Here is a 25,247-nt window from a genome sequence, read left to right as displayed (position 1 = left end):
ACTCAATACTCGCCATGAATTTTAAAATAGAATTTCAAACCTGAAAAACATTGAATGTATCGGTTGAAGTTAGCATTTAGTGTTAATTAAACTTGTTAAAAATAATCTGATTGAATATATGAATACAAAATATTATCTTGAGATCTCTTCATGAAAGTTGTTTGTTGCAAAAAAACCACCAAAACAGAGCACTTAAGTTTGAAATTTACTTATAAATATATATACTCGGGCTTCCCCAATCCAAACTATATATATATAAGTCGGATTTCGCATGGTGAAAAACCGTTGGAGTTTGTTGTGCGACATTAATGACGATAAACAATTAATAAGGCGCTTTGGGTGAAGGGTCGCGGCGACATTTCCCAACTGAGCCGACTCTATTAAAGTAAATAATATGTGGCGCTTTGTTAGCTGACTGTGCAGTTTCCGAGATGCCAGCGTGTTGCCATTGTTGTGGCCAAAAAGCCGAAAAGCCAAAAGAAACCAAGCCAAACCAAACGAAACGAAACGAGACGAAGCGGCCTGAAATGTATAAAAACGTTTGTTTTCGTAATACAATTTTGATTACTTCTTCGACGCCAGCCGCCCATTGATGGGCATTGTCTCAGCTGGGCCCCTTTGTGCGTCCCTAAGCGATTTGATTTATGGGCGGAGGAGCTGGGCGCCCAATGCTCCACTCCACCAGCGCTACCGTTGGCCATTTGCCGGGATCGCGGCCCATTTGGCAATAGCTTTGTTGTAATTGTTACAATAATAACAGCCGTGATTCCCGACACCACTGCCCCCCATCAACTGGGCAATCACTGACATCGCAGAGGCATGGTTTTGGGGGCTATTCCAAATAGATATCATTGAGAGATATAATAATTATCAAGAATAATTTTTTATTCAGATAATAGAATATGATATTATTATGTACTGCTACAATTTATGCGAACCCCTTTCCTCAAACTACGCCCATTTGGACCAACTGATGGGGCTAGGAAACTCTTTTGATTGTCGAAAGCCAAATGCCGGTACAAATGCTCAAATGCGGAACCAATAAGCTGACATAATTTTTTGTGATGGGCGCTGAAAAAAAGAAGATTTGCTCGGGCCAAATGATAATTACATTCCAGAGACATCCGAAGTTATGGTCACGGTTGGCTTTCGAATGCGATCATTAACGCACTTAAGTTTGAAGACCATCGAAGATGGTTATTCAAGGACGTAACAGAAACATATCATTTATACTAAAGTACGAGATTATTGAACTACCTTCTATATGCAAATTATGAAAAGAATTTCATATGGGGGGCGATCATAAAGGTGATGAGATATGATCACGAGGTGCGATGATCTAATCACCGGTCGCGTCAATAGCCGGGCGGGCCGAAATGCCAAAAGTTCATCGATCACTGACACTGCCGACCAACTCAACGCATCTTTACTGATCTCTGATCTGCCAAAAGTCTGATCGATCGATCGGTTCTCTGACTCAGGCCCGTCAAGAACCCAATGCACTGAGCCAGACTGAAACAGACAAGTTTGAAATGTGTTTATGTCAACGCCGCGATTGGCAAATATTGTATTAATGAATTTAGATGGTGTCGAGAACAAGAACTCGCTGGGGGAACAGGATCTGGCGAATCTGTGGCACATGGAAGGCATAACTTATGCATTGTTAGCATAATACTTTTCCGAAAATCAAGCCAAACCTGTCAAAATAAACAAACCGAACGGAGCACATTCGTTTTCAATATCCATTTGCATTTCGTGTGTGTTTAATTTATGCGAAAGTTGTGTCTATTTGTGAGGCGATTTAGCTATTGTCTTGTAAATCATTTGGCGAATAACACTAATGTTAGGCGACTGTTAGCTGAATGTTAATATTAACACCTTATCGAAATGAGCGAGTAACTTGTATTTGAGTATGCTTCCTTCGTTTGGATTAATATAAATTATATATTTTCTTGTTCGTAGTTCATACTAATCTCTTAAAGATCCTAGAAATATTCGTGCTATGCTCGCATTTTTAAGCTAATACCAAAGTTGGCTTACAGGGGTTAATATCTGAATTCGATCATGTTGCTCGGCTGACCTTGAACGTCATTGGCAGTGCGTCAATGTGTGGCGAGAAACCAGTATGCAAAAAAAAACTGATCACCCGGGGCAATTAAAACAATTATTTTGCACTCTTTTCCGGTGGACAGTAGTGCACACACACATGCAGATCAGAAGGGGTGGAAAATTCGGGGAGGCTGAGAATGTTTCTTGCATAGATAACGCTTCGCACGATCGAAATTTCCATTTTTCCCAACTTACTTACCTGACACTCTGCCGCCGTCGCAGTCGGCGTCGCTGCCGGCGTCGCGGCTTCAGCCAAGTCGAGCTTGGAGCAGCGGCTCTTGGCCAAGTTTATTGAAAGCGCAGAATCCGTGAGCTACTGACGTGTTTCGCTCGAGCGCATCGCGCATCTCCCAGATACGACCTACGATCTCCACCTCGCTCGCTCGCACCCGCCCTCCGCGCATAGCACCCTCTCGCTCGCGCACCGAAGTGATCGTGATATCGTGCCGCGGATTTTATTCCGATTGAGAAAAGGCGGTGAAAATATTACACATTATAGTTGTCGGCTTCGATTGCGTCGCCAGCGATTTTGTCATCGCGATCATTGTTGGCCGGATCGACGGCTCCTACGCGATATAATTGTATTCCCGCCGATCTTGCTGCTATCCCCTTTGGGCAATGCCCAATTCCAAATTGTTAATTGCGTGACAAATTCGAAAAGGGGTTAATATATTTAGAAAACGCGAAGCTCCGGCTCACCCACGAGATAATGCAGTTCGATCCGAAGCCACGATGCGGTGGCAGCGTGGTTAGCTTTACCGTTATGCTGCTGCTGATCATCGGCGCCGATTTCGCCGCTGGAAGGCCTGGTATTAAATTAAAGCAGCCTATATAGATATTAACTAAGGCGATTGCAATTGCGATTGCGATTGCGCTATCGGATCGCATATTCAATTCGCACCAGCATGCGAATCGGATTTTGAATCGGCGATCCTCTTCGCTTTTTTGTCTTTACCTATTTCCTACTTGCGGTTTACGTTTTAAATGTTATGTGTGCTTATTGCGTTTTTTCTGGAAGAAGCTACAAATTTATGGGTGACATACAAAGTTATAGATATTATAAATATACGGCATAAATATTATGCCAGTCAAACCTGCTAGAGTAACATTACCATCTATGAATATTCTATAACTTGTGTTGTTCTACATGACTTTCAGCTTCTTCTTGACGTTGTTATCTGTAACTAATTTTACGATTTTATCTCGATCCTACTAAGATTTATTCTGAACTGATACCGAGTCCCCTTCCCCCTCCCTCTGTCTATGAATATCTGTTAGAAGTTCCAATTCTTCACTCACTTTTTGCATTTACAATCTCACCTCACCCACATTTGCATTTCCAAAACTCACCGGTGCACAAGTTCGATCTCACCCCACAGTAAACTTCGATCACTGATCGTGATCATGACCCACATCGGTGGTGAGACCAGTGCTATCCCCAAGCTAACAACTAATGACAGTTGCGCCAATAGAAAACTCACTGGGTTTGAAATCAATTGAAATAGCGGCTAATTTGTATTCAGGATGTAAAGAGGGTATATTGACCACTTTGTTTATGGATGTACACACCTAAGGGATTTTAAAATACTCATTTTTTCAGAGAAGTGCATTCTCTTGACTTGTCCCGAAGACTTATGCATGCAATTAGCCTTCGCCGTTGAAGAGCCTTTATAAATGCAGCCTTAAGCTGTTTTTGTTTGACAAACAAACTGAAGAACTGGGCGCCGATCATTAAGTTTTTTGGACTGAAAGCGAAATCAGGTAGCCGCTGCAAAAACAAACAGCGAGGTTCCCAAAGGCAAAGCCGTAAGAAAAACGAAATTCGAGAAGAGCCGATGTGAAGAGGCCCCCAAGAAAACCCAAAACCAAAGCCAAAACTCCAACCCAATCTCGAGACGAAACTAAAACCCAGAGCTCCAGCATGTGGGGTTACGTAAGCTGAAGATAACGTGACTGGCAAGGCTTCGGCGAAGTTGTTGTCGATCCGTCTTCCTCTTGGCGCTTGGGGGGTTAACGGAGGGGTTAAACGACCTCTGGAATGGACTCCCTTGGGGGGTAGTCCATGTAGTTCATAAATTTAGCGACGCTTTTGTCAAGACGATCTGTTAACTAAGTTGTTTACACCAACTAGAGACTAATGTTGTGGCGCTCTTTGTGGGTCATGGGGCCACAAACAAGAAGCTGTGACAAGAAACTGAGGATTTCGAGAATGAATGTACTAGAAAACGGTTTAAAGACTTGGGCAAAACCCATTGACCAACTAGCCAAGTTAATTGGCTACTAACAACTAAAACCAATCCATAAACTTAGAGCTCATTCAAAGCACCCATGATGGAAATATCATTGGAGCCTAATGGTTTTCTTTGGCACGAAATTGTTATATTTCGGTCGCGGTTTTCATATTCGGCAATCAATGAACCCATCATAATGAATGGACCCGTACGTGATAATTAGCGAATTCGCACGGATCTGAAACGGGTAATCGTGCCTCACTTTCGCGTGCCTTGATTTATGATTCAGTCGCAGATTATCGTAATTAAAACACAATAGGATATCAACCAGTTATGGATATAGATGAAGATATGTAGACACATGAGTTGCGGCAGTTTGATTTCGACATACCCGAACTATTGCCAATTTATCAAAGACAGCCGACACATTCCAATCTATATAGAATTGATTCTGGGGCCATTCTAAGCCGCAAATATTTATTCATTTATGGGAGAGTTCGGTTTCCGTTTTAGTCAACTTGCCCCTTGACATTTTTGAGCCAATCACAATGAAATCATATTTCATCTGGCGATTTCAAGTGCAATAAACACATTTCGTTTCTCATCGAAGTATAATTTACAAGTTGGGATTGTGTTTCGAAGATTTGGCACGGCATTTGACACATTTCGTTAGCCGTTTCTGTGTGGGATGACAGCCCAATATGTCGATATCTCCAAGGCCTGCGAGATGATATAAACGAAGATTAATAAAAATCCATTACAATTTTTGTTCGCTGATTCCGGCGAAGGTTGGCCAGGCACAGAAACATGTCAAAATCAAGAAGATGGTAAACAAACTGTAAAATTGGCAAGTGCAAAATGTTTTCAACAGAAATACCCATTGTCTCTAGGTGGGTGCAGATGTCGTGAAGCCGTCAATCAATTAAAAATTAAATTCAATAAACATAAACAGTCAGGGAGATGGCGATGGTGATGGAGATGTCGATGCGAATGAAGATTTCGCTGGAGACAAGCAAAATTAATTGGCCTGAACTTGAGCAGCGTTTGCGGCGGAAGTGCGGGGAATTTCGATTATTTCGGCATAATCCGCGAGATACGAGAAATAACACTTTCGGCCGCCAGCCGTGACGCAAATCATCTTCACTATCTCCGAGCATTCAAGTTAATGAGGGGCCGAGATGCAGGCGAAAGTTCAGGGCTTCCTGATAGACGGCCAAGCCCGTCCGTCCTAAAATGCAAATGAATCCCAATTGCTCGTGGCCATAGAATTGAGATATGCACATGTGCTTAGCAGCCGGAACTGACTTGGCTGGCAAATTCGAAGCAACGCCCACCGCGATCTGGCTTAGTCACATTCAAGTTGACCGCAGAGCAGAAACAGCATTTCCAGAATTCCCCAACGCCATCCTAATTAAAATATTCTACATATACAGTATAGACACAATTTATTCAGTTATTCCCCTGCAAACAAGAATCGAGGCGCATATCAGAAATCAGAAGCTGGCTGAGAATCTTTCAGATATCCAAGGAAATTATTATTAATTATACGAGCATGGCACGAGCGCCGCACAATACCCACAGCGAAAATAACAAAATCGTTGTCAGTGCAATCATTAGCCATTAATTCGGTTGTTGTTGCTGTCAAAGCCAGCTGTCACATGGATTCCCCGATTCCCAGACTCCCAGCGACAAAACAATGAGTGTTCATTTGATAAAACCCATAAATCGCACAGTGCGTTTCAAGAGTGTTGGGCTACGTTTCGGATTGACCCCTTGCCGTGGAATTGCTTAGAAAGAGTTAGTGACTGTGTGTTAATTATTTACTTATCTTTTTCACGAAGTAGACTTGTCATAAAGTGTAAACAATGGGATTCAAGCAACGATTTGTTATAAAAGATATTTAATAGGCGAATTGTCGCTTAAAGGTTGAATTATCTACTAGTTTTCCATGTTCGGACGACACGAAACGCATAGTATGCCATAAAGCCCTTTTGCTTGATTCCAGTGACCAGCTGAAACGAAAGACTTAGGCAACGAACTTGATGGTTGCACACCTGTCACACCCACACAATCACGCACACACGTACATTGACTAACCTGCCTGGGTAACTTTTAAAATTGAATTTTATCTGGTGGCGGACCTTTGTGTAACTAACAGTAACCACCGCACACCAGCCACACATCACAACAACCGCAGCAGCATCCAGCAAATGTATAGCCCATCTCAGTCAATGTCAATCAATCAGCCGCCGCGGCAGCTAAATTGCCCAAGAGCCGCCCACAGCTGCCTCATCTGTCACCCAACCACCAGCATAGCCACCGAAAATGCTCCTCACCCACCATTCAGCATGCACCCAATGGGAATGCGAGTTCGACTTTAACTTGAAGAGAGCCCTTTGGCTAGATACATTTTTATTAATTGCTATATTTATTTTGAAATTAAATATATTCTTTTTCGGAAATAAATCAAAAATTTTACTTCTAGATTTCATACATTGAGTGCATTCCTTTTTTTATCCAATGTCATTAGATAAACACAAGTTTAAAGTTTGAAAAGTACTATTTCCGACGTGCCATTTATCGTCTTCATTCAATCTCTCACTGTGCCACTCTGTCATATTCCCACTTGCTACTTCCACTTGCTATCTCCACTTGCCACTTCCACGCTTATCCAACGCTCCAAAGAAGCAGCCGCAGCCACAACGAGACCCACCACATTCTGCTCCCCCTCCAACAGATGTGCGCGAGTCGCCCTTCGCCCTCAATCTGCAGCCTCCGCTGTTGCAGTCGGACGTAACCTTCAGCTCAGGCCAGGGGGGTGGTGCCGGGCCGAAGGCCATCGACAGCTACGGCAACCCCATCGACGCGCTGAGACCCATCGACACGCCCGACGGGCGCAAGGTGGTCAGCGCCCAGGGCGTTCAGTTTGAGATACCCACGTACGCCTCGGGAATAACGGAGATCCGGCGGCCGGCCGATGATCTTTTGCCGCCACACATTGGTGAGTTGACCTCCACGCGAGCAGCGGCTGCCAGCGGAGCCACCAGCAGAACGGAAACGGAAATGAGGACCAGGACGTTACACGAAACTAAAACTAAAACTAAAACCGAAAACAATGCCTCGACAGCACCGCACACAACCAGTAGTCGTAGAAATAGTATAAATAGCACTAGCACCCGCACCGCACTAGCCGCACCCATTAGCACCACTAACAAACTGGCCAAGCGTGAATCGCTGGGCGTCCAGTTCCCCATTGCACCACCCAGTAACCGCCACGCCCCACCCCCCTTCTCACTGATCAAACTGAATCCCTTTGCCGCCCTGGACTCTCCAATCACCCAGATCGGTACCCACTCGAGTCCAAGTCCACTTCCCAGTCTTTGTCCCAGTCCCAGTCCCAAGCACAGTCCTATTGTCAGTTCCCTAGCCACAGCCACAGTCCCAACCAACGCGAATTGCTCGAAATACTCAATTCCGAATCCTCTCCAATCAGATGCCATCGCTGTGGGCCTGGAACCCAGCACCGATCAGAAACCGAATCCGAACTCATTCACTGGCACAGCATCAGCATCTGCACCAGCACCACTTCCAGCCACATCACTAACACCGCCCCTCCATGATCCACCATCACCCGACACGACGACCACCGCGGATGTGGAGGTGGAGCAGGCGCATCTGGTGCCGCTCCCACAGGAGGAAAAGGAGGTGGAATCTCTGCCCGATTATATCCGGGAGCTGCAGCGCGAGGATGCAAACATTGGCGGTCCTGTGGAGTGGAAACCAGCTGCCGATGGAGCTCCGCTCAGTGTGATTGCCTGGGATCTGTTGCCACCGCATCGAAACCAGGATAATAAAGATCAGGCTCAGGAGCCAACTATCATTACTGAGGCGCAGCAGCAGCCTGCTAAGAAGGTCCAGGGTATTGTGGATCCAATTAGCCACAACATTCGCATCAGTCTGAGCAGTGGCAATGCTTTAAGCCCAGTGGCACCAACTGAGCAACTACAGGCACAGTCGCAGGACAACCTCCACAACGATGGACCGGCCGATCATGGCACCAATGCCCATGTAGGCACAACCACACCCAGCAATCCGGGTCGATTCCCAAATCGCCAGAGAGGCACAGCTCACTACAGCACCACCAGGAGCAGTAGTACTACCCTAAGATCGCGCATCAGCACCACAACCACTAAGGCCACAACAACCACAGCTAGGACCACAACAACTACACCTAGGACCACTACAACCACACCTAGGACCACCACAACCACTAGGAGGACCACAACAACTACCACCACTACAGCGAAACCCGAAACGCGCACTGCCAACCCGGTAGCCAGCACTATTGGCACGACCGAGGATCCATCCACCTTTTTTCGCTTGGAGAACGAGGAGGCCTATGCCTATACCCTGCCCACGTGGCTGCAGGAGGTCACCGATCCGGATCTGGATGTGGCCGTCACCTTCGAAGTGCCCACCGATAATGATCAGTATAACCACACGCTGGCCAACGATTTGGAGCCACCATTTGAGCCCTTCGTAGATCTGGGAAATATTCAGCTGACACCACCACCCACTGACAGGCCAACCACCACAAGCACAACAACCACGACAACCACCACCACCACGCCGGCACCAACAACGACAACTACAACCACAACAACAACGCCACGAACAACGACAACCACAACCACTCGTCGTCCGAGCACGCAGCGAACTACCAAAGCACCCATACCACCCACTCACAGCACCCAAGAGCACCCAGAACCACCGCCAGTGAAACTGACCACAATCACCACCCACCACGCAGATAACACGCCGGAGGATTCGAGCAGCAGTGGCAGTAGCAGCACTACCACTTTCGTCAACACCACTCCAATCCCGTTGGATGCTGGCAACCCATTCGATTCGGCCACCATTCCCGCCTGGCTGCGTGACTTCGACTATCCGGATGTCGGCCCGGGCGTGCCCTTTGACCCGGACAACTTTGGAACAGCGTCAGCCAGCAGCACCCGTAACCCCACCAATCCGACTCGTCCCCCTACCGTCCCGCCCGTCTCCTCCGCTTTTCCATCCAAAGTCACGCTTCCGCTTCCAGGCAGCAGCATCAGTAGCAGTAGCAGTGAGGAACCGCAGCTGGTACTCGTTCCGCCCGCTGACCGCTCGGAGGCCGCTTCTGGTTCCGACTCCCACTTCGGCCCCAATCCTGGACAACTGACCCATCCCACTTCCAACTCTGTCACGCCTTTTGCAGCCCGCTTTGAGCCATCGGCCAGCAGCTCCAGCTCCCAGAGCGTTGAACCCTTCCCACCCAGCAAGGTGGAGTACAGCAAGAGCGACGAGGGCAAGGTCATTAGCACGCCGGTCACCAACAATCAGCGAAAAAGTGAGTACATATACAGGCACACACAACGATCTACTTGCCTCAGGTAAATGAAATATTACTAAACATATGTTTGGTTTAACAGCGGAGACTGTTGCACCTCCAGCTAGCAACACCGGGAAGTACACGGGAGGATTTGGTGCACCGCCGGGCCTACTACGCCCACAGTCGACCAATCCTTCGGGCTCCAATTCCAATCCGAGGCCCGGCTCCGACATCTATGTGGCGGGCAACCAACACGAGTTCAGCAGTGTTTTGAAGGCGAACAAGGCGCGACCCACCGTGAATCCGGGTCGCTACAACGGCGGATTCGGGGCGCCAACGGGAGTTCTTTCGCCTCAATCGCAGGCGGCGCCACGTCCCTTCCAGCCCATTAACCAGCGAACAGAGCACAGGGAACAGTCATCCGGTGGCAACCGGAGGACGGAGAGCCGTTTTGGTGGACCACCCGGCATTCTCGTGCCCTTCGACAACGTGCAGCGAACTGGGGGGCAATAGAAGGCAGTCCAGGAGTCCGCAAATACTTTAAATTATTTATAGCCCATGTACATGTACCTATGCTAGAGCTAAGTAAACTAACTGACCCGCGGGTCACCACAGTACTTGCACAATAAAAAGTCTCGGAACTATACATATAGTCGAATGCTACGTAACTCTATTTGCCTCCATAGATATATACGTGGTTGACCGGATAAAACAGAACAAGTACGGGAATAGAGCCAATAATCTTATATTTAGAGGAGTGGAGGGAAGCGCCCGGTTTTATCCCGGAATACTCTGAACATAGTACACTACGTCCTTTTAAAGTATTTAAAATAATGTTTTTTTTTTGAATGATTTCGTCTTTCGAAGGCCTAAAATTTAATGGACCCTCAAAACTGGATCCCATTTTGAACTAAGATAGCCAAGTTGCCCCAATCCATTTCGCATTCAACAGGTAGGTTGGCTGGTGCCTTGCATGCGGGCTGCTCCAATCTAGGAATCGAAGCCATTACAATCGGAGGTCGTGTCTGTTCAATTGGAGTTGTCGTAAACGCGAATCGGCATTAAGGTCTTGCCTCCGCCGAGGGGAGCAACTTGAGCCAATGCAAATATCATAATTTCCGACAGCACATCTGCAAGGTATCAGGCGGAGGGGAGCAGGCCACAAATGGAGCCCCACCTCCAGATCCGCCTCCAGATCCACCTCCACTTGCAGAGTCCAGGCCACCGTTACGAGGGCAGGACAAATAAAATTGTTTCGTCACGCCACCGCGAAGGTTGCCAGTCGCTGTCGGAATGAGGCTGGCGCACGCAAGACCAGGCCAACCGCCAACCGCCTGGAACCACCCACACCTAGCCACGAATCCATACATCCACCAGCCCTAACCCACTTTCCCTCACGTGCTCCACCTTTACGACCTGCTCAAACATCAAGCTTATTTATTTACTCTAAAAACAATACCGGAAAATTAATAGCAATTTGTTGGGGTTCATAAATTTGTCGAAATAAATGTCCTTAACTGGCGAATGTACTTCCCCTCACTACCGCACCACCCAAATGGGTGAAGCCCCTTTCGGTGGTGGTGCTGCCAAATGGGTTTCACCTGCTGCAAATCGATTGTCTGGCTCCTTCTCCGTTGGCCTTCTCTTATCAGCCGGGCTCGGGTGCGTGACTCTCCGTCCGGAGTTGTGTTTTAATTTTGATGACTTCAATTAACTGCGTGTAAATGCGGTGAATCCGCCTTTTCAGCGACCCACAGTCTACACAGAAAAAAGGGATTATGTAAAAAAGAATTGTTTGTTTTATATTTTATAAGAGTTTTATTATTGTTAAAGTGAAATGGAGTTCATGTAACATGTATCATTGATACTGCAAATTATGTGATCTAATCACCATAAACGAATAATTTTCTGTGATTAAAGTCACAGCTGATGACACAATGAATATGCTAGTAGATCTTTCATAAGAAAAACTTATATTTTGAGGTATCCAAAGGATATTGTGGCTTTTCAGAAGGCTCAGAAGGGTTTGTTGAGATATTAATGAAACTTTATTGAAGTTTATTGCCGCTTGTCAGCGCATGTAAACTCGTATACAAAGTAAAGAAAAGCCGGAACCCCTGAGTTGCAGCTTGTGATGGGGTGCCTTTCCATGGGTTGGGGTCTAGAAGCGAGCCAAGTTGGGTCAAATGCAAAGTGAAGGCACATAATTCAGTTGCTCAACGACAACCGTCGCGTTCAGACGTAAATTTTTGACTACGGAGTGAAGAAGTCACAGACTTGAAGGGTGAAAAATGTGAAACTACTGCAATACACTATCTCAATAGCCCCCTATAACTATTTAATAATACCAAATTTAAAATGCCGCGCAAGAAACCGAAGGTGGATACTCTCGAGGAGATCGAGACCAATATTAAGCTGCTATGCGATCAATCCAATAACCACATGAAGGTTCGGGCCTACGAGAAGGCTCTGTTTGGCTACAATCAGGTGTGTTGGGAAACTTAATAGTATCATATTCTGGAACACTATTGAAGTTATAATAAAGTTATGAAGTTAAGGCTAGGCAGATTATAAGAAAACAACACAATTTGAATTCTATGAAGAAATATTTACATCAAATAATCAGTTGCAATTAGGAAACATCTTGAAAATGTACTATTAATAAAGTTTCATAAACATTAGACAATATGAATCCTTTAAAATAGACAAAGTTGAAGATATTTGAAACGGTTTTTATCGCATTCAAAAAATAAATATTTTATGTGTTTCCTTTTCACTTTTAAACAGTTAAAGCTTTGTCCCTGAAGAAGTATAATCACTTAGCGGGAAAGGATATCCGCTAAAAGCTCCTGAAAGCTTCGCACAGGTTCTAGTTCACAACAAAGAAGCACAGTTTGACATTATCAACTTCATTGAACACGCACCTGTAGAGCAACGCCATGTAACGCAAAGAATAGCTCTTTTTTATAGCGAAGATTATTCAAGTGTTTAATGATAAGTCTTAGTTTGCAATAAGGTTTTATTTTAAATTTGTTTAGATTTTTTTAAGACACGTATCCTAATTTACTTACCAAAAACCAAACGTATTGACGAAAGATACCGTTGATAGTGTTAGTGTTATAAAGGAACTAATTTAGTATGGGTAATTTTAAAGAAATTAGTAGTCGCCCTCAAACCATATTAAAAAAGTTACTCATACGCCCCGAAGGCCAGTCATGGTTAACAAAATCCAAACTCGGTTCCTTAAGCATTAACTTAAAAATCTGTTTAAAATATGATCATCTCGAGGACCACCGAGAAAAGAAGATAGATCGGATTGGATACGCATTGGCACCTTCTAATAGGCCGTCCCCAAGGTCGTGACCCACATGGAGGGCATTGTACTTGGCATTCACACCGCCAAACGACACGACACCTGGTGCCTGACACCTGATATGTAGCACCTGGAACAGCACGAGTGGTTGTTTTGTTATCGATTGCTAACCCATTTGGAGGCGCCAGTTTCCTGGCAACAGCCCATTATAGCGCCAATCAATCGGCGAGTGATTTGGTCAGAAGTTAGGTTTTCGAACATTTCTCCCATCGTCGGACGTTGAAGATTCTTCCCAGCGATTACCAAGGGTATTGTAAGGATATGTCGAACGTGCTGAACACTATCCTTGCTGTGGACAAGGAGCAGGAATTGCTGCAAAGCTTCATACGAACCGGAGCAGCAGCGGAGGAGGAGTCGCAGGACGAGACCAATCGGCGGTCCAAGGGTCGCTCCCACAAGCCTCCCATCTGGGAGAGGCGTGAGTCCACGGATCGGGGCGGACGCGGTGCTGGACGGGATGGAAAGCAGGGGGATGACGGAGGAGCTGGAGGTGGAGCAGGAGGCGACGCTGCGGGCGGCAAGCGTGGCAATCGCATTGAGGCCGAACTCAGGGCCGCACGCAAAAAGATCGAGGAGCAGATCGCCAAGAAGAAGAAGCCCAAGGAGAACTTCGTCGACTTCTACACGGACAAGGATCGGGCGGCAGCGGTCAGCGCTGGAGCATTTGACATCAAGCAGAGTCTCCAGATCAAGCAGAAGCAGGACCGCAACGAGGCACTGCTCATCCCGGACGAGGCGGACATCAGTTCGGTGATCGCACTGGGGCTCAAGGAGATCAAGAATGCCAATCCCGAGAACGCCATACACTTTTTTTGCAAGGTGCTCCTTAGATTTCAGGGTCATCTAGTTAAGCAGGTTTTCTCTTTTTAATAGAATCTGTCACGCTGTCCTTCTCGCTTAGTTTTCTAGGATCTGCCATAATATTTTGAGAACTAGCTAACAAAACCCTAATATTTCAGGCTCTCGAGCTGAATAGCACCGATATCAACGCTTTGATTTCGCGTAGCAAGTGCTACTTGTTGCTGGGCGAGGCTTCCAAGGCGCTGCAGGATGCGGAGACGGCTCTGGGGGAGGACAAGAACAACATTCGAGCCATCTACCAGAAGGCTGAGTCGCTGTACTACCTCGGGCAGTTCGAGCAGAGCCTGATGTTCTTCCATCGCGGGCTGAGGGCTCGCCCGGAACTGGCTTTGTTTCGCCTGGGCGTGCAGAAAACGCAGGAGGCCATCGAGAACACCATCGGCAGCAAGCCGGGTCCATCAGGACCAACAGCACCTGTTCCCAAGAGCGGAAAGTCACGGAAGTCCGGCGAGGATACACCAAAATCCCAGGCGGCGGGAGCAACGGCAACCAGTGCCAGGACGCGCCAGAAACCCAGTCGAGCGGATCTGGAACGACGCAACGCCCGCAAGCTGCTCGGCGAACTGTGCGTGGACAAGGAGTACCTGGAGAAGTTGCTACTCCATCCGGATTTGGTCCGCGCGGACACACACACGGAGAGCATCTCTGCCTACGCCCGCGAGGCGGTGGAGTTTCTCAACAAACGGCAGGAGTTCTGGCGCCAACAGCGTCCCTGCACGGCGCTGCCCAATCATAAGAACCTGCCCCATGACGCTCTGCCCAAGTGGTTTTAGTTGTTCCAGCTGCCCAATACTACTGACTTGTTCAGCTTCCGGTGTTAAGTTTCTGTTTGAATTGAGTTGGCTTGATAAGCTGGTATTGAATAAATAAATCAATTAATTACGAAAACTCTCAGGTACTTTTACATTTTTCTTTGACTTTTGTATAGTTTTATTAATTTTTCGCTTTTTTCGAATATTCATGTGGAGCATCGACTACGGCGGTCCAACTCTTTTATTTTGTTGTATGCTACTTGGTTAATCTTAGGCGTAACTTCAACTTTTGAACAGAGCAATTGGAATTTCTCAATTACATTGATATATATATGTAGTCAACTGAAACAGAAATCCGGATGTAGCCTCAAATTGACGGAATGCAACGATAGTTTAACAATGTGGAATAATATGTAATTTATCTCAATAGTAGTTCAATAACAATGGATACATGCGTTTGGGTACGTCGCTCGAATTGGAATCTTTTACATTGCTGTAATTTGGATTGCTGCTTCAGTGTTTTAATAATTTTATTTCATTATTTGACTAGTACGGCTATAATTCATTTAAACATTACATTTATGCAGAATAGTGCAATACTTTGTCGCCCATATACTTCATTGTTTCCAATCTTCGTCCTCGGCAAATCCAGTGCAATTGGGTTGAGTACGTCTGGCCAGCAAGTAAAAAAAAAGATAGTATCGGTGTGGGGTCGTTTGGGCTTTAGCTATATAGAACTTATTAGTTTACTTTAAATTCAGTTTGATTTCGGCTAGAAACCATCGAAACAAACAAACACTAGTAACATAGATTCCATGCGAAGTGCGGATATTGCCAGGAGTTCTCCTCCAGGGTGGCCCAATATATTCGAGTATATATAACATTAAATACAGCGATTCGGAATGCAATCGGAGTGCAAGACAGCGAGCTGTAAATATAGCCATTATAAGTTAAGTTGCGGATGAGGCTTGATATTTTTTGGATTCTTAACCAACTCCGTGTGCGTAGCCTGCAGCTCAGTTGTTGGCGGGTCGCGTGGGCAGCGGTGGAGCATTGCCGCTCCTATTTGGTATGGGTGGTGGGCCCCTGCGATTCGGCAGCGGTGGCGGCGGGCCCATCGGTGCTCCTATCACTGGCGGCGGTACAGACGGCGGCGGATGGCGTGGCGCAGGCACATCCTCCTGGATCTCCTCGTAAATATTACTGGCGGTTTCGTAGGCGGTATCAGGTGGAATCTGATCCTTGGGCGAACCGACTTGGCGCGTAGGCGTCGAGACGGGTGTGGCCTGCTTGCTCTGCATTTGGCGCGGCGGTGTCGGCGGACCGGAGAGCACAGCTGGAGCCGTGGGCGAAGTCTTTCCCGAGGAGGACGTCGAAGAACTAGCGGACACAAGTTCCGTTGGCGATTGCGATTTGGAGGATGGCGTGGTGTCCATTGCCGGCGGACGAGGCGGCGCCGCCTGTGGCTGAAGCGGCGACGGAATAAGAGGTTGAGATTGCGGTTGCGGTGGCATCGGTGGCTTAGCCGGCTTGGGTACAATGCTGATGACCCCGACGTGGGGCAGGTGGCGTGGTGAGTTCTTTGGCGACATAGGCATAGGGGGGCGGGCTGGAGGACGTGTGGGCGGCTGCTTTGGCCGCTGGGGCAACTCCGGCGTAATGGCCTGCAGGAGTTGTGCATGCTCTACAGGATTAGCGCACAGCGGTATGGTGTTCGTGGTGCATAGCTCTATCTCGCTGTCCACCAGATGCTGCCAGTCCTTTGACTTCAGCTCCAGGATAAGATCCAATCCGCATACTTGAATACTTTTTTTAGAAGACGCATTTAAAGCCGATTCTCCATCCCGAAATGTGACCCACATGGTGTCCTCCACATAGCGCACCAAAGTGACCTCTCCCATCTTGGACAGCTCGGTAATCAGGGCTGACATCACATTCTCGTCGTAGATGGTTGGTCCATCCTCATCTCCAGTCGTGGAAGACTCCAAGACATGTACCACAATCGTGGAGTCCGGCGGACCCAGATCTCGGATAACCTGCTCGAACACAGCACGTCTCCGCTGCTGATCGATCTCCATTATCTCAGCATCAATAATAGCAATCACGGGTCTATGATCACTCTGCTTTAGTTCCGAGCGTCCGTAGTGAATCAGTTTACCGGGATTCCAGGCTGAGGCAGCAAAGTCGCCCTCGGCCAGCGCCTTCCTCCGACGCCAGAGAACGCGATCTGTCCAGGCGGGCGCTCGCTGTTTCTCCGAGGTGTCGTAGTCGTCGCTGAACAAATCATACTTGTACGTCGGGTCGAAAGTGATCTCTCCCTCGAGAAATTCGCCAAACACATTGCCCGCCTCCTGCTCCTTGCGCAATTGATCGAACTCGAGGACGGTTGAGAGATCTCCATTACATACGCACTCCTTTAATTCGTCCTTCTCCATGTCGATGCGATAGTTGAAGTCGCCGCACCAAAATACCCAGTCGTGTGATTTTAGCGTCCTGCCCATCGGGAAGGCCAGCTTCCGGGTGATCTCCGCGTAGTCAGCGTTCCTTTCAGTCACCTGTGACTGCCCGGCTGCAAAGTGGGCACACACGAAGCACATGGAAGTGCCATGAAGCACAAATCGAATGGCACAGGCACCCTTATTGCCAGTGGCACCACCCAATCCTGTCTTAACACAGTCTATGGCCACGTCCCGGATGTGCGGCGCGTGCTCCGGTCGGATGTAGATGTATAGGCACACGCCCACCAGTTGCTGGTATGTGAGCAGCACGTAGTCATTGTCCCGAGAGATCGTTTTCTGCAGCTCCTCGGCCCACAACTTGGCATTGTCGGTGCTGGCCGCCATTATGTTGGAAGCATTCAGATCCACAATTTCCTCGAATCCAATGGCGTAGATATCCACCGGATGATCGACGTTCTCCGACGGATTGTTCACATCTACAAGCGCCTTGGAGCGGGCAAGGGCATGGCAGTCGAGCAGCCAATCGGCCAGCGAATCCTTGAACACAATGCTGCGGAAGTGCTTGCCGCCGTTGACGTTATAAGTACCAACGGCTACACGTGCCATTCGAGGACGCACATATTCAGTGTAGCGCTTGCATAGCTCTCTCAACACAGTGGTAGGTGCATGCAACATGTTGGAGGGCAGTAGGATGCGAGCCCGATCCGCAAGCTCCGAGCTAAGCGTGGACCCGACTAGCAGCACATCAATGGCTTCCTAAATATGGAAAAACGGGAGTAATGTAAATAATACGTTTAATTTTTAATTGATAACCACAACGTACCTGCTTTGAGTTGTCCAGTAGGTTATTTTGAATTGTCCTTGCTGCAGATCGTGCACCATCCATTAATTTTGAGCCTCCCTGGATTGCCCCGGTGCCGGCGTAGATCTTGCTGACCTCATTTCCGTTGTTGATCCACATCTGTCGGAAGATCTCCTCAAACCGCGAAATGTTCTGCTGCTTGCCGCCCATTTTCAAAGCCTCTAGCTGGATACCGAGCGTGTCAAGCCCGAGATACGTCTGCACACAGTTTGTCCTGTCCAAACAGTCTAGGCAATTCGTGCGCACGACACCGAACTGCTCGCGCAACACCTGACCATTGGACGCGTGGAAGACGCCGTAGTTAGCCCCGCAGGCAACGATCCGTTCCTTGAGCTTGGCCAGTGCCGAGAAATTGCCGCCGCGACACTCCTGATGGTAGTCAAACACCACATGCGGCACATCCTTGTGGGCCGACATGCCGTGATGACGCTGGAACTCATTGCTCAGCATGGCCTCGCCCTCCTTGCTGCCGACAAGGGAGCTGCCGAGCAGATTCACCACCGTCTGGTAGCCGTATCGTTGCCTCATCATGCTCATGTGTCGATCAAAGGCGGCGGCCGATGTCTCGAATCCTCGTGATAGCTTCACCTTGTGCGAGCCAACCTGGACGCCAGGCTGTTCCCAGAAGAGCGGCACCGATCCCCGCGTCTGCACGTAACTAGTAACATCGCCGTCCACGTAGATCACTTGCTCGGTTTCCACGAAGTTAGCCACATAGCCCTCATCGTTGGTACCGCGGACATTGAAACGAGTGCCAGCCCGTTCGCAGCTCAGCCGGGAGATGATGGCGGCACGCGCCTGTTTGGCACCGATGTAGACGGTGCGCACCTCTACAGAGCCGCACATGGCTTGCAACAACCAGGACTGGCAATCGATACGGAAGCGCATCAGGTGGATGTGCATCATGCGGTTCCAGAAGAAACGGTTGTCCGTCTCCTGCGTTTGCTGTCGTCGCTGAGCGCAAAGCGTAATATCGAACCGATACGACGACGCTGCGGATGCCGATGCACTGGCATTGGTGTGGGCAAAGTAGAAGGTGCCCGAGTTGAGCAGCTTGCGCACCTCGCTGATCTTGTCCTCGTTGGGCGCTGCATTTTGTAGCGAGACGAAAGTGGTTTGTGTGATCCGGAAGATCTCGATGTCGCCGATCTTGCCCATGGACACACAGCCGGTTACCAGCACCAGGAACAGCACGGTGCTCTCGCCGGCGTTTAGCTGGAGGGCACCCAGACATCCGTAGGCGTCGCAGACCTTGGTGTACTGCTTCCGGATCACATCCGTCTCCTGCTGGGTCAGCAGGGCCACCGCATGGGACTCGAACAGGATGCTGTCGCTCTTGTTCCGATGCTCCAGTAATACGCTGTGCGGCGAGGGGGCAATGGATTTCTCCAGCACACGGATCACCTTGGACATGGCCATCTTGCTGGGATCTCTTTTCCTTGTGTGTTCTTTTGAGTCGAGTAGTGTGATTTCGTCCTTTACTGTATGCAGTTCAAATTTTGCGTCCAGCAGCACAAAGCTAAGACATCTGTGGGTGGGGAAATATCATTTAATTGTGGGTGTATTTCACAAGTTAAGTTTTTAAAGGGTGTATCAGTTACATAATAGAGATCTATTATTTTGATGAGAATAGTACTCCTTTTTTAAGGTGTGGGTAGAATATTGGGATTCGTCTTTTGCAATACTACAATTTTAGGACTGATTCGATTTCAATTTATGAGCAACACTTTTAAAACTAATTTATCGTAATATTTTCTGTACTAAGTAAAATGTTCTTATCACATACACTACATTACTTCTTTTTTTTTTAAGTTTTAGAATATATTTTGGTGAGTGTTTTGCTTGTTCAGCTAATTTATTTTGTGATAAACTTTAACTCGCACTTAGTAATAGCTCAAATGAGCTTACATTTGGAGTTAATTTTTTATTTGATTTGCACGAGGTGAGTGAAAATGGGAAAGTTCAACTAGTACAACAGACACTTTGAACCGAAATGGCACTAAAATTTCGGGCGCCTGTTAAAAATCAATAGGCAACTCTTAAACATAAACAAACCGAAAAGCGGAGGAATTTTTCCAATATCTTCCGCCTCCCACTCAAGTTCACCCACACACACACGCACGCACACACAGCACTCACATGCACCGGCGACAGCTGTGCTCTCTCTCGCTCTCTCCCACTCTCTGCTAGCGCGTGCGTGTGTGTGTGAGTGACTGATAAACATTTTTTGTGCATTCTATGGATTTTTCACTAGGAATTTGCACAGGCATTCGACTGTGATCGGCGTGCCTATTGGTGTCTATTTAAAAGGGGAAACACTACATTTCACGAAGCCTTTGGCACCTCAAATGACTTTTTCACGTCTTTTAATACTCCTAATACCTTTGTTTGCGATTTTATTGCAAAATTCTAGAGAGCTTTAGGCGGTATGACCGTATTTGGAAAGCCGGAAAACGACGGCATTCTATATCGCCTCGATAATTATCGAGCTGTTGACTGAGATCTGCGCGCCGTACTAAAGATTCGAATTTAAATTGTGTACTAAAACATCAAAGTCAAGTGTATTGACCACTTTTGAAGATTACCGCGGACACTTGACGATAGCCCGAGGCTAGAGGCATCGCTCAATAGCCTGAAGTACCTTAACCATTTTTCCATTTAACTGGGACAAATATAGTCTTAATCTCATTCCCAAAACTACAAACTTTTCAAACTATATGATAAGAAAAGAGTTGGCCATATTTCAGTTGCTAAGATTACTCTGGCGCTCCTTTTGGCAAACAGGAAGCAACACAATGCTACTTGAAGATAATTAGGTCTAAGAAACAACATTCAATGGAGGTTAGTCACTCAATACTACATAATACAATAGAATGAACGCCTAATCGCCTACTTTTTGCAGTCGTCCCAGTTATCAATTATGCACATATGGAAAGTAATAATTATTTATTCATTGTTTTACTCTGCGCTGAGTTTTTGGCACTTCTCACGTGCACACCATGCTCCTCCAAGTCGATTAGATAGCCCCATTGCGGCCATTTTGAGTAATCTCAATGGTCGCAACAAAACCTCTAATTGTAAATCACAGACAATCGGGTGATTCATTCCAATCCGCCTTATCAGAAACCGGAGGTCGCAAATAAATTTGCATTGCATCGCGTTCTTTGTGAACCAGAAAAGTAAACAAAGTCGGATTTATATTGATCATGCTTCTCAGTTTATTCGGTAAGTATGTTTGACCAGTTGTAGGCTTAGAATACGAATTGATTTAAAAAATACACACTAATTACTCATATACTCGCACATTATTCCCATACTATAGTTCGGCTTACATATGTAGCTCTTGGCAAGCGAAGCAACAAATTCTAGTCGAAGGGTTTTCGCGTTCCCCCTCCGTTATCTAATCGCTTAACTGAAATTCAAGTGGATCGCCGTGCCTTGCGTACTGATAACGATTGATTAATTTACATAATTCCAGCAAGATATGGCCGCTTTCGGAATTTTTAGCACTCCCCCCCAAGTACGTCATTCCGTTTAAATTGCATTTTCGCCCATTTTAGGCAGGGCGGCTGTGCAAAAAAATATCAGAGTCGTTAATAGTGTATGGCCACCAAATATATCATCTACCCCGCGCCTGGTTCATTAGAATGCGTCTGCGCCTAATTGTTATATTGTTATAATGCGTAAGCTAAAGGCGTCGGCCTAGGTTGGTTCCGGACCTGCGTACACACATATGTATGTATAGTCGCTCTCCCTTAGCCGCTGATATGCCTGCTTCTCGTATCTGTTAGTCGTTTAATTCATAAATATGTTTTTGTGTCGCTCGCTACTCATGGCTTAAGTTCAATAAGATAAGGGGCTGGCTGTGTGGAAAGAAATCAAAAGAATTCCCCCCACCCCAGACCAATCCCATGCGATCATTTGACTGGAAGGTTCGACGAGTAGCATCTAAAGTACGCTATAATGGTCGCCGCCAGCCTGACCCATCACCTCCCACATAACTCAGACACACACAGGGGCGCGATCGCCGCTAGACCCGCATTAGTAGCGTAGGGTCGAGTCAAGTGAGTGCGGTGATAATTACGCTGAAACCGAGTGTAGTCGATGGTGTGACTCAGCCAAACATTTCCCACCTATTTGGCCAAAAGGCCCCTGAGTCAGCTAACTGATAAGAGGGGGTAAGAGGATCGATGAGAAACGATACCACAAATAAACATCAATCAGAACCTAATGGGTTTTCATTCTCACGATCGTTTCGATTTGATTTCATTTATTCAATGGCATTCACTTTTGGCGCCTATGTACAGCAGCTGGGACAAACTGAAAACAACACAAACAACTTAACTAAAAGTAATCATAAGTATAGGCTTAGCGATAACAGTATACCTAGTGTGCTTGGCCAAAATAAATAATTACAACTCAATAAAGCAACAAAAGAAGCGGGGAGAACTAACTAACGCAATCATAATGCTAAATAGGGCTTACGTCTCTGTACAGGCTGGCTACAAAATATGTACGCTATATATATACACAAAGCATCATCATTAACCAGTTTCCATGAAGCCACCAAAATGCGCCCGGGTCGATCTGCTCGAACGCCTACATCTAAAACTCTGGCGAGCGATCGCAGCGATACGCTCGTCGTCTAAACAGTGTCTCTAAACTAATCTAGGTCCGCCCGCCGCGCTTCACGTCCAGGAGGAGTGCGTGGATGCCACTCCGCATTCGCCTTTTTTACAGCTTTAAGTCTAGACTTACGTAGTGACTAAGGTTCAGCTAATAATACTACTACCAGACGCTAGACGCCGCCCGCCAGTCGCTTGCAGTCCGCTGAGTTCGTTTGCTCACAAGTACAAAATAACAAACTTAACTATTAGGTGCTACGACACCAGCAGTCGCTGCTTGGCGCCCGTGCAGATCAGCGTGTCCCCCGTTGTTCCAGCGTTGACTACCGCAGGCTCTAACGTGGGTGCGGGCTGTGGCTGTGGCGCCAGCGGGTCGTTGGCAGCATCGGTGGCGGGTCTGTTCAGTTCGTAGGCCACTCCGCCCCAGTGAAGCTTGTAGGTGCGGGCGCGCCAGCGGATGGCCGGATTCCAGAGGGCGTGCAGGAACAGATAGGGTCCGGTCAGCTCCCTGAACAGCCAGCCGACGACGAACTCGAACTTGTGGAACGGCATCGAGCCGTGCTGGACAATGGAGAGCAGCAGCCAGTCGGACAGGAACCAACAGAGCACGTGCACCAGATAGAACACCAGCGGATCCCAGCTGAACAGCACGGATGCCGACCAGGCGGCTATGGCGCCAAGGATCATGCACTCGGATAGCGGCTCCAGCAGTATGGTGGTGGGGACCATGGCCACGCGCAGCTTGGCCCATCGAATGAGCCGCGCCTGGAAGCTTCCGATGTCACAGAGACCGCTGTTCTGCAGCGCCGGCTGATTGGAGATGCGCATCTTCCAGCCCAGTCGTGTTACACTGCGCGCGATGAAGAAATCCTCAGCCAAGTAGCAGCCAAATGCTCGCAAGCCGCCCAGCTGGTCGATGACAGCCTTGCGCAGCAGACAAGACATGCCCGTGTGGCAATTGATGCCCAGCACATCCGCCGATAGATAGATTCTGCTCTGCACCGTGCCGAAGAAGACCTTCTCGAAGGTGGCCGCAAATCCGTCTCGGTCGCTGGTGAAGGGCATCTGGTGGACCAGGGCGTGCTTCTCGGACATGTTCTGCACCATGTCTAGCAGCGTGTCGTCCTTCATCTTGATGCCGCTGTCTGAGATCATCACAAAGACGTACTTGGCGGCCATATAACCTGGATGGATGTTATTGATCTTGGGGTTGACGCCCACGTCGGAGCCACCTACAAAGAGGGTGGCGTCCACCAACGGGTACTTGGCCAGCAGTTTCTCCACCAGCTGTATGGCCGGGTCCTCCTTGTCCTCGACGCAGAAGAGCAGCTCGTACAGCGGATAGTCCATGGTGAAGAAGGTCTCCAGGTTGTGCTGCAGGTTGGGATCGACTCCCATGAGGGGCTTGAGAATGGAGACACCTGGCAGCGGTTCTGCCTCCGTGGGCAGCTTGCAGGACTTCTTGTGCAGCTTATAGCGCCCGTAGCAAATGGCTATCACATGCACCATCCAGGTGCCCAGCCAGAAAACCATGAAGAATGCCGCGAAGCCATAAAGCGGCAATGGTAGGTGTGACATCGTTGCGGGTGTGAGTGTATGTGTGGCTGGTGGGGTGTGCGGTGTGTGTTTGCGTGTGCGGTTGGTGCTCCAAGGGTCCGCGCGAGTGTGTGCGTGTGTGGTGACTCCGAGTCCAAACTCAAATCCAAATCCCCGTTCGTTTGCCTGTGTGGGTGGTTGGGCGTTTCTATTCACGATGGCATTTGCTGCGGTTGCCCTGCGGTTTTGCGCTGCCCGATTGCGAGACCAGATCGGATCGAACAGATCAATCGAGGTGCACTCACTGGTTGGCCGTTCCTCGCGCTTTAAACATTTTGCAGACCTCGCGTCGCGTTCGTTTGCCAAATATAACTGCAATAAAGGGGCAGTGTTGGCAGCGCCATGAATCAGATGCGGAAGCAAAAAGGGGCTAAAAAAGGCATCGCGCTTTCACAATTTGCAGCACTGTTCGTAAGACAGCTGATTACCGATACTGATGATTTTTCAATACTACTTATGTAAAAAATATGTAAATTATCTAATAATATGTATATATCTAAAACCTTTTAGATGCCTTTATGTTTACGTTATTAACTACGTAACAGCGTATTTGTATTTCAAATTTAATTTTCACATATAAACTCATACAAACACATACATATGTATTTTTAAATCAAATTAATTTAAAAACAATATATTGCTTGTATTTAAATAGCGAAGCTCAAAAAATTATAAGCTAAAACAACTTAAACATATAATTGATAACCACGTCACAAACGTCCTATAATATTCATTAAATTTTTTTTACATATGGTAAAACTTTTTCGTTAAATAAAAGTAAAAAATTCAATCTATTCTGAATCAACTGAATATCATTTCTTGAAAAGTTATAGCATATTAATAAAAAAAATAAATAAATACCCCATTCCTTTTTTGTAAATTGCATTTTCTTAAGCAACCAAATATTTTTCATGAAAAGTTTTATCTGTTAAATTAAAATTTATTAAGTAAGTAAGAACAAAATTCACACTCGCGCATAAACATAACCAATCAAATTCACAAACAGTCCTG

At 47.2% G+C, this 25,247-nt stretch overlaps 4 protein-coding genes across 11 annotated transcripts; 2 read left to right on the top strand and 2 right to left on the bottom strand.

Annotated features, from left to right (window-relative positions):
* The first annotated feature begins 2,394 nt into the window (after positions 1 to 2,394).
* Positions 2,395 to 10,371, top strand: LOC6615478 (uncharacterized protein PB18E9.04c). 5 transcript variants are annotated; one of them, XM_032715200.1, is made up of 4 exons: positions 2,397 to 2,918; positions 7,078 to 7,341; positions 7,834 to 9,726; positions 9,809 to 10,371. In XM_032715200.1, the coding sequence occupies exons 1-4, from the start codon at positions 2,819 to 2,821 to the stop codon at positions 10,219 to 10,221; spliced, it is 2,670 nt and encodes an 889-aa protein (XP_032571091.1). In that variant the 5' UTR covers positions 2,397 to 2,818; the 3' UTR covers positions 10,222 to 10,371. The 5 variants fall into 5 exon arrangements, with proteins under 5 accessions (XP_032571090.1, XP_032571091.1, XP_032571092.1 ...); XM_032715203.1 differs by having other exon boundaries at positions 2,400 to 2,918; positions 9,595 to 9,726; positions 9,809 to 10,366; XM_032715202.1 differs by having other exon boundaries at positions 2,400 to 2,918; positions 9,151 to 9,726; positions 9,809 to 10,366.
* Positions 10,372 to 11,918: 1,547 nt separating this feature from the next.
* LOC6615476 (tetratricopeptide repeat protein 25) lies at positions 11,919 to 14,830 on the top strand. 2 transcript variants are annotated; one of them, XM_032714395.1, is made up of 2 exons: positions 11,919 to 12,195; positions 14,041 to 14,830. In XM_032714395.1, exons 1-2 carry the CDS (start codon positions 12,067 to 12,069, stop codon positions 14,713 to 14,715), a joined length of 804 nt encoding a protein of 267 aa, XP_032570286.1. In that variant the 5' UTR covers positions 11,919 to 12,066; the 3' UTR covers positions 14,716 to 14,830. The 2 variants fall into 2 exon arrangements, with proteins under 2 accessions (XP_032570286.1, XP_002039856.1); XM_002039820.2 differs by lacking the exon at positions 11,919 to 12,195 and adding an exon at positions 13,001 to 13,900.
* Positions 14,831 to 15,010: 180 nt separating this feature from the next.
* LOC116800314 (synaptojanin-1) lies at positions 15,011 to 20,465 on the bottom strand. Of its 3 annotated transcripts, none has more exons than XM_032714394.1 (4): positions 20,398 to 20,465; positions 17,977 to 19,543; positions 15,686 to 17,909; positions 15,011 to 15,622 (listed from the first exon to the last, which is right to left on the bottom strand). In XM_032714394.1, the coding sequence occupies exons 2-3, from the start codon at positions 19,432 to 19,434 to the stop codon at positions 15,711 to 15,713; spliced, it is 3,657 nt and encodes a 1,218-aa protein (XP_032570285.1). In that variant the 5' UTR covers positions 19,435 to 19,543; positions 20,398 to 20,465; the 3' UTR covers positions 15,011 to 15,622; positions 15,686 to 15,710. The 3 variants fall into 3 exon arrangements, with proteins under 3 accessions (XP_032570285.1, XP_032570283.1, XP_032570282.1); XM_032714392.1 differs by having other exon boundaries at positions 15,690 to 17,909; XM_032714391.1 differs by having other exon boundaries at positions 15,011 to 17,909.
* Positions 20,466 to 22,246: 1,781 nt separating this feature from the next.
* LOC6615475 (ceramide glucosyltransferase) lies at positions 22,247 to 24,556 on the bottom strand. Its single transcript, XM_002039819.2, has one exon. The coding sequence runs from the start codon at positions 24,216 to 24,218 to the stop codon at positions 22,896 to 22,898; it is 1,323 nt and encodes a 440-aa protein (XP_002039855.1). The 5' UTR covers positions 24,219 to 24,556; the 3' UTR covers positions 22,247 to 22,895.
* Between the last annotated feature and the right edge of the window lie 691 nt (positions 24,557 to 25,247).

This window comes from Drosophila sechellia, chromosome 2R (assembly GCF_004382195.2).
Source record: "Drosophila sechellia strain sech25 chromosome 2R, ASM438219v1, whole genome shotgun sequence".
NCBI classification, from domain to species: domain Eukaryota; kingdom Metazoa; phylum Arthropoda; class Insecta; order Diptera; family Drosophilidae; genus Drosophila; species Drosophila sechellia.
Note: the sequence above shows the minus strand (reverse complement) of the source record. Positions and strands in the feature narration are given on the sequence as shown.